The following is a 20585-nucleotide window of genomic DNA, read 5'->3' as shown; positions in this document are numbered from 1 at the left end:
GCATTTCAAGGCATAGTAAAAGCTAAAGCATTGTATATCTGTGAAAATGTCCATGAAAAGTGCTATTATTTTTTTCAAAGTGAAGAAGAGACACCATTCACTGTCTAATGCTATGAAGAATGCTATCAAATAAAATAGCCTTAAAAAAATCAGTTAGTAGTACTTTTCATATAATGCAGAAATATGTTGTAACACCTTACTACAGGATATTTATTTAGTGGATACTAAAATGAATGTAGATTCATGAAACAAAGGGACAAAACAGTAGAAGAAAAAATTATGGTGGGTCAAAAATTTCAGGAATTTCCTTGAATTTCAAATAGATGGCAAATGCAGGAGGATTTTGAACAAGTATTGCCCCAGAGTCTTGCCCTGTTCTGTTTCTCTGTTGGCATATAATTTTAAAGCAGCTGTTGGAAACAGTATTACAAGGATTTCTGTTCTGATTCAAATACAGTCATTCACACAGTTACAATAACACAGTAGGACTCAGAAGAATCCATGTATTCTCTTGCCTGCAGATTTTCATCACCTGCTCTCTGTATTCTGTGTATCCTGAGGCACAGCGTCTGCACCTTGTCACTGTCAGCTATAGAAAGTTTTGATACTAGGATCACGATCACTGAGTTAGGAAAGTTGGCAGCTCCTTCCTCTTAAGAAACTGTTCATTTCTTTAATTCCCTATAATGCAAAACTCCACGGTAGAAGAACACAAGAGACCTTTCTCTTCCAATCAAGTGAAGTGGCCTAAAAAGGCCACATGAGAGACTCCATGCTGGAATTGAAGTAGGCAAGGAGTAGAAAAGCAGGCAGATGGTGTGGGAGGCACAATGGGAGAAAAAAATTAACTTGATGGACATAATAAAATAAAATGTTAAGTCAACAGATGTAAAGAATGAGTGCTTGGGAAAAAAGAGATCCTTCAACTGTAAATGTTTCCACACATGAAACACCATCACAGTTCTGAAAAAAATACTTTGCCTCAAAAAAAGGTCCCTCTGTTGCTGGTCTTCCAGCTGGTCAGTGTCAGTGTTACAGATACACATATCACCTCTGTCATCTTTTCACTGCATTAAGTGAATGCAAGGGCACAAAAGAAAGATAATGTCTTCCTGATTTTAAAAGTTTTTTCTCAAATCACTTCTGTGTTGTATAATTAGCCTCTCAATGTCTAAAATAAAATAAAATAAAATAAAATAAAATAAAATAAAATAAAATAAAATAATAAACTAAACTAAAATAAAATCTGGTTGTAACCAGAGATTGCCTTGAGTCTCTACTAGCTGAGTCTCTGTCCAAAGCTGTTTCTCAAAGCAATTTCTCCAAATTCATATCAGGGTGAAGAGTCCTGAAAGATAAACAGCGCACAAAAGGGAAATAAAAATTAAATAAAAAGGGTCAGAACAATTTTTATTGGTGTTTGATGCTTGGAACAAACAAAGCAAAGCAAGATTTGCATTAGTTCAGCATATTTGGTCAAGAAAATTGGCAGCTTTCTTGCGCACATTATATTCATTTTTCTTAAGTATTTTCTGTATTGTTTTCACTGTAGCAGTTTATGCAGGACAAAGTAATGTATGATGACAGCCACTACAAGAATGTTTGAACTGTTCAGCTAAGTTACTGCAAAACACAAAGGTAAACCTAGGTAAAAGCAATGTTATAAACAAATTCTGCTGAAGTCTGTAGTTGTGCCATTAATAAATCTATTAACTATTTGTTTTTACAGCACCTTAAAATGGAATGCATAAGCAGTAAATTACTGTTGCTAATATTCTTAATGTGGTGCTCCAATTAAATGCTTCTTATCCAGATTAAAACAGGCTAAGAACTCCTGGGGTGTCATCTCTGAAGAGCTGAAAAAGAGCTCACACCAATTATTCATGCATTTAGGTTGCCATTGCACTGCATTTATCAATATGTACAATAATTAATTTCTACGTTCTTCCCAATAAGGGAGAGTATCTGGGATATCAGCAATGGCTTTCCCGATCACCAAATATTGTAACTCTTCTAACCAGAAAAACTTAATTAAAAGACTGCATCCAACTGAAGAACTACTGCAATAACCAGTGTGTAAAAGTTCAAAAAAATTTTGTCTTAAAGAATATAAAGGTTATATAAGTTATTTATAATTGCATGTGTTACTTATAATTTCATGGCATTATTTTTTTATCATTTACTTTCACAACTTTTTTATTATTATTTATTCTTTACTTTTTACAGATTTAAAGTTTAACTCTTAAAAGGAAGGGATATGCCTTTTTAGTATGTAGGGATGATTAGAATACCCAGAAATCACTACAGTATGTAAAATCACTTTCTCACATGGAACAAAAATTAAACAAAGAAACAAAAACAGCCAATGAAGACAAAAATAGATATTTTAAAGAACTAACATAAAGAAAGTCAATGTCCCCATTAAATCTGAGTCAGGGCTAAGACCAATAGCATTCACTCCAATAAGAATGAAATTGCAATTCAGGGGCATTTGCAATAAGAGGTGCATGAAGAAAATGTGTTTTCATATATTTAATTTTCACTACTTTACAGATTCACAGAATCACTAAGGTTGGAAAAGACCTCCAAGATCATCTGGTCCAACCATCCCCCTACCACCAATGTCACACATTAAACCACCTCCCTAAGCACCATGTCCAACCTTTCCTTGAACACCCTCAAGGACGGTGACACCACCACCTCCGTGGGCAACCTGTCCCAGTGCCTGACTGTTCTTTCTGAGAAGAAATTTCTCCTCATTTCTATCCTGAACCTCCCCTGGCACAACTCGAGGCCATTTCTGCTTATCCTATCACTAGTTATCTGTGAGAAGACGCTGACCCCCACCTCCCCACACCTTACTTTCAGGTAGTTGTAGAGAACAATAAGGTCTCCCTTGAGCCTCCTCCTCTCCAGAGTAAACAACCCCAGTTCCCTCAGCTGCTCCTCGTAAGACCTTCCAGGCCCTTCACTAGCTTCGTAGACCTTCTCTGGACATGCTCCAGGGTCTCAATGTCCTTGTGGTAAGTGGCCCAAAGCTGAATGCAGTACTCAAGTTGCAGCCTCACCAGAGCAGAGTACAGGGAGATGATCGCCTCCCTGGTCCTGCTGCCTACACTACACCTGACACAAGCCTGGATGCTGTTGGCCTTCTTGGCCACCTGGGCACACTGCTGGCTCATGTTCAGAAATATTGCAAAATCTATCTGTGGAGAGATAAAATCTCATAAGACAAAACTGTAACTTTGTTCTTGAAAAAAATGCTATGAAAAATATTTTCATAATTTGGAACAACCTTTAGCTATTTTAAAATATTTTTTAATTGGAAATGAACACTTGGAATTTTTGTTATATACTTTTTCATATCTTTCAGAATTAACAGTGTAAATAATACACAGCATAACAATGCAGTGAAATTTATATTCTGTATTTAAATTTTAATACACTATGTCTTTTACATAGCTTAGATAGTATTACTTATTCCAGTTCTCATAGCTATGAAGAGCAGTTCATGCCTCTTGGGCATCACTTTTTAACAGAATAACCAAAACAGACTTTCTTAATGCCTCTTCAATGTAATGCAAAAGTGAACATTGTCTGACAGTTCTGTACTGTTTCTTAGAAAACTTCACTGTATAAAGAGCCAAAAGCCTCACTGCTGCTTTTGAAAGAATATTGGCATTTAGATTCATTAAAGCATAATGTCAGGGCGTTCCTAGAGCTCCATGTTAATATAAGTCTGCTCATTGTGTTCCTTCATTTCTCATTCAAGCTACTCTGTTTTTTTCTACACGGTTTTAACAGCACCAGCTGTGTTGGCTGCTCAAAGCACATAAAATAACAGAAAAACACCATAACAGTTAAAAGCAGGAAAAACAGGGCTGGAATATTTCTGTGATTAGGGATATGCTTAGCAGCCCTCAGAAATGCTTCTGAGATTTTTTTGCCCCCAAGAACAGATTATTGGACCCGTGCAGAATGAATGCCTGATGATGCTTGCCCACTACACTGTGGAACTGTGGAACCAGTTCAACAGATCTTAAATCTCAAGAGCTGGATTCCTAGAATTTTAATTCTCATAGTAGCTGATTGTCAGCTACTGGGTATTCTTTTGCCATTTGTGTGAAATGATATCAACATGATTGATATCAACTCTGTCTAGGATGTTGAACCTTTTTCTCTGCAATTCATTTCAAACACAGATGGTTTTACTATAAAGGTATTCAGCTCAAATTTCCCAATACATTCAGTACTTCTGTGGCCACATCAGGTATGTATTCTATAACAGTTTACTGCCTGGGAGAAACTACTTTTTTTCAGTCAAACATGAATCAAGTTAGAAAAAATCTTTTATATGAAAAATGTCAAAATATTCTCTATAGGTTATCATTCTATATGAAAGCTATTCATATCCAAGCATCATGCACATTAGTTCATGAATAAATTAAATAAAAATGCCTTTTATTTTATACCACAGGGTGCCAGAGCTGCCAATAAGCAGCCTGTGTTTCCAGTATGCCAGATAGGGCATTGAATTTCACAACTGGCTCTAGATGTTTTCCACTAGTGAGAAACAGCAAGCATCCACTGTGTGCTTTTCTGCAATTTATACAGTTTACTGTCACAGAGATATAAATTCTGACATAAAAACTATGGAAGAATAATCAGTCAGACACTAGTCTAGCATATTCTTTTCTAGCATTATGAAATACTAACTATATCATTTTAGTCTGAAACTTGAAAGTTTCAGAAGTCAGCAACCTCTTCCAGTTTGATCTAAAAGTTCAATTACCTAGATTTATTGAGGCTTTTGAAAAGTTCAGCCACCTATAATTTGTCCAAATATAACAGGCATACTTATATCATACCTTGTATTCAGTAGGTATACCAATATGCATGAAACCTGGGTTTCTAACATCCTGTTGTTTTTTCAGAAGTATACCTCATTCTATGCTGAGAACTAGTGTAACCAATTACTGATATGCTAGTCATTTATTGAGTATTGCTAGCTACTCTCATTGCTCAGTGTACAACCACTTACCATCCTTATACATTTACACTACAGCCTCTTATCTTACTTGTTACTGTGAATGACATGAAGACAAAATTATTATATTCCTAGCTCATAGGATGTTCAACCTGTATGATATCAAAGGCATAACACATATAGTTACAACATCCCTCTAAGCTAAAAGGACAGTTTTATTCCCATTTCACAAATGGGAAGCTGAAGCATGGGAAAAAAAAAATGCTTCCAATTTGTAGAGGCCCGTGATACTTAATTTTTCAGTATATTTAGCATACGTTTATTTCATATAATCAAAACACTGTTCCCAGTGGCTTTCACTACAGTAACTTGCCCAGAAGCCCATAGGAACTTATGGAGCTAGAGACTTGTGGATAGTGTTCAGTTTTTCCAGAAAGTGCTCAGCTACCTTTAAGAAAACACTATCCTTCTTTATCTATTTTGTCACCACAGCCATTACAAATGTTCCCACAAGCAAGGATACATATTGCACAACAGCCTCCTTTACTTCATTAACCCTCAAAACATGCCCTAACAGATGCAGAGGAATTCACTAGAAAAATGACTTGATCTAATTATTAAAGGATAGATTTCTGTGCATATTCAGAAAGTGCAGGGAGATATAAGCCAGGCTATACAGATATTAACTGTAGCATTAACTAACATTCAAAGATATACTGTATAAGTAACTTCAATGACTTTTTAAACTCATATGTATAACCTCACTTTTTTAAAAAGAAATGAAAAATGGTTCTTATCATTTAGTTCTTATCATATCATTTCTTCCTGCCTGTTGTCACCCAAAAGTCATTAACAAAATTGAAACCTACTGATGGACAGTACAAGCTTCTGCCACATAGGCTCACAGGATTATGAATATCAGCAGTAAAGTCTCAAATGCCAGCAAGATCTTGAACTCTAGCAATGGGGCCAATAGGAAAAAAGAGTCAGTCTTGTTGCTGCCAGGTCTAATCTCATCTATATTGCATCTAGAGAACAGAGCAGCAGCTCTGGGGAAAAGGAAAAGCCGTGTATTTAGATAGGCTTCCAGGGACTTTTATTCCCAAAAGTCTAAGAAGCCTCTAGCAGATGTATACGAACCCAACCTTTTGAAAAATTTAAATCTTGATCAGCTCTGGACTCACTTTTACAGCAAGGAAAAAGAAGAAATGTTTAAAATTTGTCTGTTTATTGAGTTCCTGCTCCAAATACCAAACCTATTATTACTAGAGCAAGGAGAAAGTCAGCAGAACATTTTTAAAGGGTCTATTATTTTTCTCCTGCATTCTTTCCCTTGAAACAGCTCATAATTTTTAATGTAATATAAAACAGCCTCAAATCAATACAAGTATTATAAAAAATAAAGTAAATAAAAATAATAATTAAAAAAAAAAAATCAGCAAATACGCCAAAGCAGTTAAAGCATGACAAAACTATACCCTCCTGACAATCAGGCCTTATCACAGTAATGTGAACTAACATAACAACAGAACCAGAAACAACAATTTCATCCCAGAGCTTATGCTATAGAATTAAATAATACGTTATTAAATAGGAACTCTTGAACATGGTATAAAAGTTGAGAATGGAAACATACATTGCTTTCCTTTTTCTTGGTATGGTGAGAAGCATACCCTTTCCATTGTGTCATTTTCAGTTTGGTTGTGAAATTGAGAACACTTGAGGAATTCTGGCCAAGAAGCGTTTACCATCCCCAGGACAGGTTCACACCCTTCTTTTGCTGCCTCGCAAAATGTCCTGCACGGCAAGAGGCTTTGACTGGAGAAAAGAGACAGAGAACGAAGATAAAAAGGATTATCACTCTTGCAGATAGCAAAAAATTTTATATTTTTTTTTAAGAAAAAAAAAAAAAAAAAAAAGTAGCAATTAATTCTTTTGAAAAATTTGACTTTCTACAGAGCTGCACCAAAAGGGTACATAAAAACTAGTCACTGAAAGTAACATCAGCTCTGGCTTTCAGGCTACATTTAAGCCCCTGTCAAGCTCAGAACTGTTTCTAAGTCCAAATTTGCACAAGCTGATTTTAAACAACAGTTTAAGCAATGCAATAGTGCACTGACACAAGAGAAGAGATTGCTTTCTCATCCTCTCCTTCTTTCCCCAAACTGTGCAGATGTACCCACTCAGACTTTTGTCAAGCACTTTCATGAGCTGATAAAAAATCATTAACTCGGAAAAAAACGTATATGTTTTTGATTGGGTAAGCTTTCTAACAACTTTGGTGTGCTGAATCTGCTCATGGAGAGAACCAACAACTGTTTTACAAGTCAGTAAAAATTGCTAGGAATCTATTAATATGCTAACTGTACATCTGGACAAGGACAAAAACAGTAAAGTTACCAGGATTACAGCTGATACAATGCTAGCCAAGTTAGTCAAGATTTGAGCAGACAAGAAATTTCAAAGCAGCCTCAGCCAAGTTAGATGATATGTGGCAGACATAATTTACAATAGACTACTGCAGCATAATGCACACAGGAAGGAATATCTGAATCTCAACACACACAGTTCTCTGCTTTACTGCCAGCTACCACCTGAAAAATATTCTTGTGGACAAGAAAAGCTCTTGCACAACCAGTGTTAATCTTAGCTATAAAGAACTGCTCAATGCCTTTCTCAGCAGCAGTCAGCTCTATCTGTGCGAGCACATTATTACTGCTGTCAAACAGACTAACCTAAGCTGTTGCTGGAGCACAGTGGAGGCAAGCCTCTCAGTAAGCAAGTGCAAAAGCAGGTGCAATTGCATCTGAAAGACCCATAACACAGCTCAAATGAGACACATTGCCTGCCCATGCAAACACTTAATCTATATGACTGTTACATATAGAACAACATGTAAGACAAATATCCACTGGCTGGAAAGTGGAAGCACTAACGTGACTAGATGGTGGCACCCAATAAATAAACCTGTTCTCACTGTATAAATAACTAAACTCCAACTTGACAGTATCGCATAACCTCTAGAGAAAAAAATCATATTATAGACATCAATGAATTAGGAAGAAAAGAGGCCTAGATATATAGCAGGAAAAACAAGACCTCTGAGTGGACTTTGTCAGAAGACTATGTCAGCCTTCTGGCTGAGGTAACTGAAATAAGGCATGTAAATGTCATAAAAGGTCTCTCAATAATACCTAATGCCTTATCACTACATTTTCTCATTGTGTGGATATCTCCCTAGGATTCACTTTAGTGCTCTTTGCATTTCTTAAAATATTCTAAAACAAAATTACCAGTGAAAGACAGGGAAGCTAATATACATTTATAATTTATGAATTAATAGTCAAGAGCAGAAATTGCATAAAAATCGTAAGAAAAAAAATAATTAATCTCAGTCACATTTAAAACAGTTCAAATTTTCTCAGGCATTATTAGAGTTGGAACACATATTCCTGAGAATATAATGAAAAATGTACCTCTGGCTCTGAAATAAAAGTAAAAATAAAAAATTAAAAAAATGAAACATTATTAGATGTTGCTGGCTTTATTTTATTAAAAAACTATTATATAAATTGTAATTTTTTATTTAACTTGAAATCAATGTTTTGTCATTCAGAAAACACGAATAATGACTTCCTAACATATCTGTTTAAAATGTGATTTGCATATTGTTTTTATTCATTTTCTTATCCAATTTAGAAATATGGCTGCAAGAGCCTACTGTCTTCACTGTCTGATTTTAGGGTCATCTTCTGATAGTATCAACAGCCCTGTAAATAAAAGATAATTAGACTGTTACTTGTACCTAAACAATTACATTTTTCCATCATAATCATGAGCTGCCACAACTGTTACCACAGCTGATTTTCTTATCACAACAAATTCTGGAGAGATTGCATACAGAAAGTGATGTAGTTAGAGTGAATTTCATCTAAACAAATATTACATTGCCCATGAAGGTTATTTGTCACCAAATTTTGAAAGGAAAAAACACTGCTTCAAGTGGAAAATGTCAACTCTTGATGGAAGTAGCAACATTTACAGAGACCTAGAATACATTTAATTAAATATGCCTCCCTTACAAAACCAGCTGATGCATTCAGAAATGCTTTACTCAAACAAGTCCATGGAACCCAAGGGTGCTGAGAGAACTGGCCAGTGCTCTTGCAAGGCCAGTCTTTGGAAGGTCATGGAAATCAAGGGAGGTTGCTCATGACTGGAAAACAGCAAGTGTTGCACCCATCTTCAAAAACAGGGCCAAAAATACCAAGCTGGGTATCTTCAAGATGGTCAGCCTTAATTTAGTCCCTACAAAAATCATGGAGCAAGTCCTCCTTGAACACGCTTCTGGTCACAGCAAGATGATGATGACTTGGAAATGTCAGCATAAATTTGTCATAGGTTGTCAGCATGGCATTTGTCAGGGCTGACCAACCTGATTTTTATGATAAAATAACTAGATGTGTAATACTGGGATTGTCCTGTACAACATATTTATTAAGGGCCTAGAGCTGATGACCAAGTGCATTCTTGTAAAGTTTGCAGATGACACTAAAATGAGGAAAGTAATCAAAATGCTTGATGGCAGAGTTGCCATTCAGAGGTACCTGGACAGGCTGGAGGAATGGGCCAGCCAGAACATCATGAAATTCAACCAGGATGAGTGCAAATTCCTGCATTTTGGAAGAAAGAATTCACTATAATGATACAGGTTAGATACTTACTTTCTGGGGAGAAGCTTTGCTGGGGCCTTGGTAGAAAGCAAGCTGGGCATAAAGCCAGCAGCGCAGCCTTGCAACAGAGGGCCAACAGGGCTCCAGTAGGTTGAGCAATCTCAGGGCCTGAGGACCTATGGGGAGGCTGTTGAATCAAGTTCGCAGTGGTGGATGATAGGGACATGAGAGGCAGGTGGCTTCAGTTGAAAAAAGAGATCCTCTTCAAGGAATTAAATTGTCTAGCCAATAATCCAGTATTCAGTATTCCTTTTTTTTTTTTTTTTTTTTTTGACATTTCAGAAATAAAAACACAAACACACATACACATGCATGCATACAGGCATTCAAATTATCATTTTTGCTTTCTTTAAGTAGATTATAGTAAGTTTAATCATTAATGAAAGCTGTCATATTTGAAATAGTTTATTGCAAAAATAAAAAAGCATGAGAATGAATCCTCACCATTCTTTATTGTGAGGATAAACAGTTGCCTCAGAGTTTGAGAAGGAACAAAATGCTGTTTCCAGAAATAAATCAATCTGTCACAGACTTGCATCTTGGGAATCATTTTCAAACTGCATTTCATCCTGTGTCTTCACATCCAGGCCACATTTAGATCCCATATGCCTCATATAATGTATCATACAATCATAAAACAGTTTGGGTTAGAAGGGACCTTAAATATCATCTAATTCCAACCCATTAGATCAGGTTTTCCAGGGCCCCATCCAGCCTGACCTTGAAAAATTCCAGGGATGGGGCATTCACAGCTTCCCTGGACAACCTGTTCTAGTGCCTCACCACACCCATAGGAAAGAATTTCTTCCTTATATCTAATTCAAATCTACCCTCTTTCAGTTTAAAGTCATTACCCTTTGTCCCATTACTACAATCCCTGATAAAGAGTCCTGTTTTCTCCTGCATACCTACACTAATGAAATTTTCAACACAACTTGTTGCAGTTTATATCTAAATTACTGCAAAACCTTTTGGGCTTTTGCAAGTACAATTTGCTTCATTCATACATGTACCCATTCATAATGAAAAAGATCTTTGTCCAAGTATACTACTTAAATTGTATTTCTCTTTGTATCTGAATCATGGTTCTACCTCCTCACCCCAAAAACATTGCTAGAATTCCACATTCAGACATGAATAAGTGGCTTGAATTGAATAAGTCTTCAGTACCCAAGTTTCCTTACTTACTCTAGTGTTTTATTTTACAGTAATAGAAAAAACACAGTACCGTTAGCAACTGTGTGATAAGATGGCGGTAAACCCTACAGACAGGGAATAAAAAGCTGCCAGAGGTGCCTGACTACCCATGCTAATGTGGAGAAATCAGTGAAAAGCAAAATACTCACTTGTATTCTGACATCAGTGTGGTTGCTTTCATCTGCTTAGTATCTAACAGAAGGAATGTTCTGCCATTGTTGTTGCTGAGTTTATTACATACAGTAGCTGGAACCACTGATTCAAAATAGATACCTTTAGCAATATATTCCCCAAATAACTTTAGATAAGTTTACACAATACTAGATGCTCTTTATGTACTCTTTACAATTGAAATGATCAGATACAAGACAACAGCCTTTATCTCTACAACTGCTGTTTCTTTGCAGCTCCCTTGTTGGCAGCTTACTTGTTGCCTGGAAATAAGCACATATATTCTAAAATAGAATAAATTTCTAAATTTTAGAATAAATTTCTAAAATTTCACCACCAGATTATGGTGTGTTGAAAGACACAGAATTCAACACTAGAAAGCACATAGTTGGTTGTGTACAAACCCAAGGACAAATGGTCCCTCTTACTGACAGGAAGAGCTGCTGCTTATTAGTTCTGCACCTTGTACTGTCAAATTAAAGGTTTACTATGGGACCTGAAATGTTTCTTCAGATAAAGACATTCCAAAATACTCTTCTTTTTTACACAGAATCTATTTTGATAAGGAGAGAAAGTGCACAGCAAGAGCACCACAGTAGCCATCACTGCCTCTTGACTGGGGCTTGAGAAACTCCCTAAATGAAGGGCATTTGACAAGGCAAGTGACTGGAAACAGTCATTTAGGGCTTTGGACTTTGTTAGCTTTTCATTTTTAATTAATTCACTTATTCAAGAAGTTTTATTAACTGAGTTACATTTGGGCAAAGGTATTAACTGATTTAACTGAGGCTCCTAAACATAGAAAGCACCAGAAAAAATAAAAATAATAATAATAAAAAAAAATTACTTCCTATGGAGGGTGATTAAGCTCCAAAAATATCTCTAAAAACCTGTAAAATGCCACATAGCTAAAATGGAGTATCGATTTACCTATTTTCTGATGTTAGCCATTTAATTTATTCAGACTGATGCTGAGTTAACTTCTCATTTACTTTCTAAGAAAACACACAATACACTATAAAATTATATTACACTGAAAAGTAACATAAGCAGTGATTCTGTCTCATTAGCTTTAAATTACTCCCACTGGTCCAATGGAGCATACATGATGACCTCACATTGTAATGGAAAGCAGTATGTTTTGCTGACTTGCTTTTTCAAGGAAATGATAGTGGGGTCATTAATTGAATTTAACAAGCCTGTGACTGAGAACTACTTGAGCTAACCATGGCTAAACAAATTTATGCTGTTGTTATGATTTGTACAAGTGTGACTGTCATTTTAAAAATAAAAATAAACAGCTCTTGAGGACTTTCAGATGAAGTTTTATACACATGTGAACTATTCAGTTTGATCTCTGTATTCCTTAACCCATATCTAAATCATTAACTTCCTAAGCATCCCCTGTAGCTATTGCCTGATATACAGCCATCAGGTAAGAGTAGTACAAGTATGTAAATTTCTGCAAATGTAACTATAGCAAAGTTCAATATACATGTATGGTTCATTTTTTCCAAAGGTGTTTCAACATACTGATTAGTCATTGAAATTTTACAAATAGATTAAAAATATTAAAATATAACTCTGTACAATTATATTTACCCATATAAACAGCAGTTTAAAAGTTTCTAAATATGTTAGAGATGAGTAATCTGTTCAGTAGGTTCATCTGCATATTAAATAATTTTCATTTATATGAAAGAAAAACAAACATACAAACAAACACACACACACAAAAAAAAAAAAAAAAAAAAAAAAAAAAAAAAAAACACCACAAATGTAAGTTCACCTCACTTGCTTAGTTTAGGTAATCCTCCACCTAAACATTTATAGTGTATATGTTTGGATATATACACAGAACAACAATAATTTCAAAATTAATAGGATTCTAAAAGACAATTGCATACTGATTTTAAAAAGCTAAGGAGAATTTATAGAAGCTTTGACAAACCAGAAGATATTGGATTACCCAGCAATTACTGCAATATTTGGCCCAGTTTCAATATTCAGTCATGTGTGCTCTATAAATTAAAATTTTCTGGATAATGATCAAGTTTAGTATGGACATGTTGCTTAATCTACTGAAGGATGAAAAGATGATTAAAAATCTCCATCTTGATTAGTCTTTATTTACTGCTACTCAGAGACCAATTATTTTAAAAATAAACAGGCAGGTCTATGGCTCTCTTACCATAATTTATCTGGTGCCAGCAGCAGGCATGGACAGAGGCAATGTATTAAGGTGCAGTCCTGCTCTTCAGGATATTTATGGAATAAAATCTCACTGAAGGTGCAGTTTGATGAAAGAACAGATATGTGACATTTTTAACTCTATGGGTATTTCCCCACTCTTAGAAGTTCATACCTCAAAAATGCTGAGTTGGAGAAAAACAAGTACAGAAAGAGGATAAAACTGATTCTTTCAGCAATACTGCCAAATTATTGCAATTTGAAATCTAATATGTGGTCCAGAACATTGTCACCAGAGAGGTTGTGGAACCTCTGGAAATGGCCCTGAGCAATCTGATCTATCTTTAAAGTTGGGCCTGATCTAAATAGAGGTTGCAGAAGAGCTCCAGAGGGGCCATCCCACCTGCATGATCCTGTGACTAACTTGCCTGTGCTGCTCAGCCTGCAGATAGAGTGGTGCTTTACCACTGCAGGCTCCAGCAGAGGAACAATTACTTCTCACAGGAGAGGCAAAAGTACAAAAAATTTAGTATGTCTTTCTAGCTGAACTCTCATTACTTTTTTTTTTTTTTTTTTTACTGCTGATAGTTTAAAAGGTATTTGTTAATAACATGAGCATTAAAAGAGATTAAGCATGAGCTGAAAAGCACATGAATTCTCAGAGTATCCTTTAAACACTGTTCAATCCAAAACCTTTTTGTTTATTAACTTCTGCACAAATGGTGTACTCATACCTACTAGAGGGGTTATGGTAGAGATAAAATGTTCCCTCAACTACATGTTTGTGGTTTTGAGTCCACATGCAAAAGTCTCACAGGGAACTACCAGTCTTAATTCTCCCACGATGTTTGTGAAAATACAAAGTTTTACTGAAAGCTCATGTGTTACAGTTACTCCAATTTATTAAAAGAAATAGATCTCTTTTTGTAAAAACAAAGTCTGTTTCTCTATAATAAATTGTCAAATAAATATTAACAAAAGGCCATGTTCACTTTATGATTTGTTGTAAATAATAATTTCAATTACTTGAATGATCACTATTTATTTATCTGTAATAACATATTGTATGCATTAGAGAAAGACCTGTGATCCCTAGTCAACAAACCAGCTTAGAGACCAGACACTACAGCTTATAATAGACAATACATACAGAAAATCATTAGGCCAACCAGGCTGGTGGCAATCAATCAGTAAAATATGCATTCATAAAATAACCAGTCCTCCTGATTTCCTCTTCTGCCTCCTTCCCTTAACTCCCCTGGGCAGTGTTGTGAAATATGTTTTCAAAGGGACATTCCCATGCCCAGACTGTTCTGAAAAATATTTCTCAGCTTGATAAACTTTTAACTCTGTTCCATCCTTAACTCCTCCCAACACACTTTGACAGAAGATTATTTTGTGATTTGGGAAAGTTTTCATGGTCAGTACATTAGACCTGTGGAGAGAGTGAAACACTGCAGACAGATTTGATGGTGCCTGCTGTGGTAAAAGTTAGCCTCACACCCACTGAACCACCAACATCATTTTGGTCAATGCAGGATGCCATTGTCTATCTCTAGATTACTTTTCTAGCTTTTAATTTTTAAATTAATTTCTTAAGTAATCACTTTCTGTACATCAAGTTGTCCTCCACAAACTATACATATCAGTAGTTGTGTACAGCCACTGTGTATGGGCAGGAAAATGATGGTTCTCTGAATGGGTGAAAACATTCTCTCCAGCTTTTAATTTCTGACCAGCTTTCCCTATATATTCCCTGATCTGTCCTTCCCCTACACTGCATCTGCCATCTACTGGCACATTACTGTAAAAGAGTTTGAGATGAGAGACTATTTCAGACCCTTTTATGTAAGAGCCTGCAACCTGGCTCCAGTGCCACCCCCAGTTGCCAGGAGGGTCAATGCCACGGAGAGTCTTTCATGAGCCCTCCAACACTGGCTGAGCCATGCCCCAATGGAAAACTTTTCAGAGTTCACTGTCACTCTCTTGTCAACACAGAACATGTGAGCTACAATTTTTCAGACTTGTAAGCCCAAATTTGGGGGTTAATTTCTATCCATAGATCTTTATAAAAACAATAAATGGCAGACGTTACCCCAAAGTAAATAAATTTTCCATTCTACATCCCTTATCTTAGCCTGCAAGAGCCATGATACAGAGCTTACCACTTATGAGAGCAACCTCCCTGCCAAATTTCAAGTTCCAATACTCAAACACTTGAAGATACTGGAAAATCCTGGTGATGATAGAAATGCTTTAATAAGCAAATCACCTTTTTTTCCTGTTTGTGCCCAGGGCAGATATGAGGCATTAAAATTGTAACTGGTGCATTTATTTTTTTTTATTTAATTATACACATCTCGGGTAACAGTCTTCTATGAAAACGTGTCAATGAACTTTAAATATAGGCATTTTGATCAATCCCACATTATTACCTGTACTTTCCCTTGCACCCTCTAGAAGGACGAACTTCATGTTTCTCACCTCTATTCTGTCTCAGCCTTGGATGAAGTAACAATGTGTCCTAAGATGAGTACCACATGTTGACTTCAAGGTCTGAGTTCTGAAGGACAATGCCAATTGTAGTCTTCTCATTAGCACATTTTTTTTTCTGCCTTATATGAAACAATTACACAATACTAATGAAATAACTCATAAAGGGCAGAATTATGAGTAATACAAGCTGCACTGAGAAGAAAGCTGTTATAAATATGCAACACTGATTTAAACTACATTATAACAGTTGTGACATTATATTTCTTTATTTTAAAGTTTCTTCATGTGTTTCTTGGCAATATGGTCAATGTCAATCTTTCAGACGTGTGAGTATTCCTTTCTTTGAAGTCATATGTAAACCAGCTGGTCCTCAACTCAATGTCTCATTTGTATCTCATGAAGAACATGTTCTGGTTGTGTGACAGTAAAAATAACATTTTCTTTCTTGATCAATTAGTTTTAATCAGAGCAGGAGTTGGGGCTTGAGGGTGTGTTTTCTTGTAATTCATGTTGTAACTCATTTCCCTGTGCAATGTCACTTTCTGAATCTGCATGTTGTAGATTTTATTTTTTCATATACATCCATTTATTACTTTTTAAATTTTCTGTTTGAACTAAAAGTTGATTTATTGTCCTTTTATTTAGAAAAATAATTCAGGTATGTTCAGCACAGTTAGTGCAACATGGTTTCAACCACGACTGTTTCAACCACAACTTTGTATTTGACGTCTGTTATTGTACATAAATATTTCCAAAAGTACACAGATACTGTTTAGTGCTTCTTGACAGATATTTTAAACAGTGTTGCTACTTTGAATCTCTCCCCTGTGCATTATACCTGCCAGCCATTTCACTTTCTTCTTGCAGTAAGTCAGTTCTATTTCACCTCGAATTAGTGCATAGTCAGTTTGAGGATGGACTGGCCATGAAACTGGTTTGTACATTGTACAGGCAACACATTATTAAATATTTCTCTTAATACATGGCATATCAACCATCTGCCATTAGCAACTCTATCCTCAACAGTTTACTTCTGAAAGAATTAGACCATGCCATTACAATTATTATAACAATTGGTGAAGTTACAGCTACCAGAAGGCATATTGACTGCTACAAAGGGCCTAAGGAGAGAAAAAAAAATAATAAATGTATGCAGTTGTTATATTTGTCTGAGCTTTCTCAGGTAACATACCCTGTGTGTCCTTCAAATTTTGTGCTAAACAGCACAAGTTACATTAATTTACTTTATAGAATGCTTTAAATCAGCAATGAAGGACACAAAATTGAATAACACTGGCAGAGCACATTATCTGTGTGGGCAAGCATTCACAACTTTATCGCACTCTTTCTTTCTAATTTTTGTTTTCATTACTTGTTCATTAGCTGAATCTCCAAGGTTGTGTGGTCACAATTGTGCTTACATGAACCACAACTAGATTTTAAAACTGAGGGCTGGATTATTACTTGGTTATCTGTTTATAGAAAGATTTTAAGACAGTGTGTTTTCTTGTACTTAATCAGCCCATCAGGTTCCTGAGGGCTTAAAAACAAGATATGGCAACATCTAAAACAAAACATGTGATTTCAAACATTCTGCTTAGAAAGCACTTCATCCACTGAAAACCACTTCTGATTTACTCATGATATGAAAGTTGAAGTCTTCTGTTTCACGGCTGATGAACAGAGCAGATGGATCTCTTTGACAGAAAACTATTGTCAAAAATCTAGCTGGAATAATCTCTTTGAGTCACGTTAACTGCTCTAAAGAGCCACCAACGAAAAGAAAGCATATAAAAAGGATGAAGCCATTCCCATGGTGTATAAAGAGGCAGACTGCAAACTCAAGAAATGTCTGGTAGCTACTTTATAAACATCTGAAAACAGCCTCCACCAACATGCTTGGATCATGGCATGAAAAATGATGATAGAGCCAGGAGAAAGAAGTAAAAAGACAAATCTGTGGGGAGTAGGAGGAAATCATCCCACCTTTTTCCTCAGAGCACTGTTACTTTATTGTCATCAATTCTGTAGCTGAACACTTTAAACTGGGTATCAGCAATTCAAATTAAACCAGTGCAAATTTGATAGGGATTCTGACAAGGGATTCTAAATGATTCTAAATAAACCAGAAGGGTTTGTCAATACAATTACTTCAAAAGTGACTCTGAAACTGCGTCTTCAGAAGCAATGAAATTTAAATATTTCTTACAAGCTGTAGAATTGCAAAATTTTGCAACTATAATTTCACATCTTTGCACAAATACATTACAAAAAGCTAGTGTAGCAGCAGTGTCACAGGTTACCTATCAGACTGCTTACCCAGAGCTCCTAACAGCTGCTATTTTGTCTTGACATATTTATGTGATTTTCTTACCAAAATTAGGTAGATTAAAGCAAGACTAAAACATGCCAGTGTAGGATTACCTATCAAAACATAAAAATATTCATACACAGTTCATAAAAAAATGAACACATTATGGACTTTGAAAAGTAGAAATTGACTTAAATGTATGCTGATAGTTTCCTACTCAAAGCCTTAAAAGAAAAATTCTCATCTACAAGAACAAGTTCTATGTGAATGTGTTAACATTTGCTAATAAATACTCTAAAAGTATCTATCAATTCTAAGAAATACTTTTATAGTCTTGTTGTTTTTAAGATTCTAATTGTGCACTACAATAAAAGAAAAGCAAATAAAAATCAATTTCACTGTAAACAGGAGGAACAAAGAGCATTAATAAGCTTAGAGTGCAGTTGACAAAGGCAAGAGAAGGAAAATAGCCCTGTCACTGATCATATCCATGTGTTACACAAAACATGATAGAGATCCCTTGCTCTGTGAATTTTGATTCTTTTCCATATTCTAAGAAGACTTGAAAGAAATTTTCTTCATTTCAAATTTGTTTTAAACTGTTGTCAGCTTTTAATAAAAGACACCATGCATTTCTGGATTTGTTTTCCGGACGTAATATTACATCCTAGTTTATGTCCATATTGAAAATGAAACATTCAACTTTGTCCCTTTTTACAAATTACAGAAAATCAATGAAGACAATGAACACACAAACACACACACACACACACACAAAATCCACTGAGCTATTTCCCACTATCCTTGCCTCTTCAAAGGATATTTTTTCTATTAACCTAATTATTAACCTAATTTTCACTGTTAATTTCCCCACAACCCTAACATATCATGCAGCCTCCTTTGGCTTTCAGTGACTCTCTAGCTGACTACTCTTATTGTACCATGGAGGTTACTGCACACCAAAAAATTTGTACATACAGATACTGACATGACAAACTCCTTTTCAAGAGAGAGAGTCAGAAAATCAGAGAAAAACATCCTCTCTTCATTAAACAGCTTTCTACTTTAGAATGAAGGTGATCTCAGATGGACTCTTTCACCCCTAACTTAAGACCAACCATTTCATAACTTTGTTTTCAAAGATGTCTGACATGAAAAAAGCATAGTGTATAAACAGATGCAGAAATGAAAGTTGCACGAGAATTTTCCCTTGAGAGCATGCTACCCTATTTAATTTGCTTTGCTCAAATACTATTTTCTTGGCAAAGCTTAAATTAAGTTTGACCTCCACAGATTTAACACTCTAGGGATCTATCAATGGAAGGTATTTCCTCTGCTTTTTGGAAAACACGGAAAAATCCTCTACACAGAGGATTAGTGGAATTACTCCACCTTTTGTTTCTGCTTTAGAAGAATTTAGAAGAACTCCTAGTGTCTCCCAATGGCAAACTAAAACTCATTAGCTTAAATCTTCTATGATAACCAACAGATCTGAGAAGCAGGTTTTTCTTACAACAAATGAAGTGTTTAGTGGCAATAGGTTGCAGACCAATACTACCCAAAAGGACAAAGTTACTACCTTGAACTTTTCAGAAGTCAATAGTTAAGCACAGCAATAAATTTAATATGTCAGTTTTCAGTATAGAGTCATGTCCTCTTTGAAATGCTGCTGGCCAGTGTTAAGAATGGTTTTGTACATCTGATTTTGAAGTCATGTTGGAAAGTTCTCCTCCATTCACCCAAGGAGGAGGAAGTGTCATAATCCCTTAAATAAAGAGCTCTTTACTATCCAAATTATGAGCAAATAAAAGTTTTTTCTTAATTTACTTCAGCTTCCCATGTATTTTCACACACAGATTTTAGTTGGCCTTTCAAACTTCAACCTGGGAAGTAGCATTTTAAAGGTACTGTAAGTACATTTTTTACTTTTTACTGTAAGTAGCATTTTAAAGGTACAATACGTTGTCTTAGAACAATAGGGCTAACAATGTACATCCAGTTACTAGAATGAAAAATAAGTTTTTATATAATTTTTTGACTGCCACACCTCATTTTTATTGTAGTAATCAGAAGAATGATTTTTAAGAGCAAAAGGATGGTGGAAGTATTCAGAAATTCCAGTACCTAGATACACTGGGTGTTACACAAACACTGAAGCTGCTCCCTGCCCAGAAACTTAATCTCCTTCAAGTGTTAATGAAAACAATGTTTACAAACACATGAAAGATAAATGTGAAACAGACATAAATTAAAACATCAGAGCAAAGCTGTGTAATGACAGCGCATTGGATGCCAAAGATCAGTGTTTGGAACTTCACTTCTTGTTGCTTCTTGTAACACATTGTTGTAATTATTGCTCCCATGGCTGAAGCTGCCAACAGATTCTCTCAACAATACCTAAGAATAAACATCTGAGCATCACAGAAGTTTCATTTGTTTTCTACTGTGTAGGCAGCATTTGTCACTTATGCTCTACATAAATTTGAAGCAATTGCACTAC

General features: G+C 35.6%; 1 protein-coding gene across 1 annotated transcript in view; it reads right to left on the bottom strand.

Moving 5' to 3' along the window:
* CORIN (corin, serine peptidase) overlaps positions 1–20585 on the bottom strand; it is a 129542-nt gene that overhangs the window by 64541 nt on the left and 44416 nt on the right. Inside the window, exon 5 of the mRNA XM_032186670.1 lies at positions 6624–6805. Coding sequence (XP_032042561.1) covers positions 6624–6805 — 182 coding nt within the window. The remainder of the gene's footprint in view (positions 1–6623; positions 6806–20585) is intronic.

The sequence above is a fragment of the Aythya fuligula genome, chromosome 4, assembly GCF_009819795.1.
Source record: "Aythya fuligula isolate bAytFul2 chromosome 4, bAytFul2.pri, whole genome shotgun sequence".
Lineage (NCBI taxonomy): Eukaryota > Metazoa > Chordata > Aves > Anseriformes > Anatidae > Aythya > Aythya fuligula.
The sequence above is the reverse complement of the archived record's forward strand: the minus strand, read 5'-3'. Positions and strand labels throughout refer to the sequence as shown.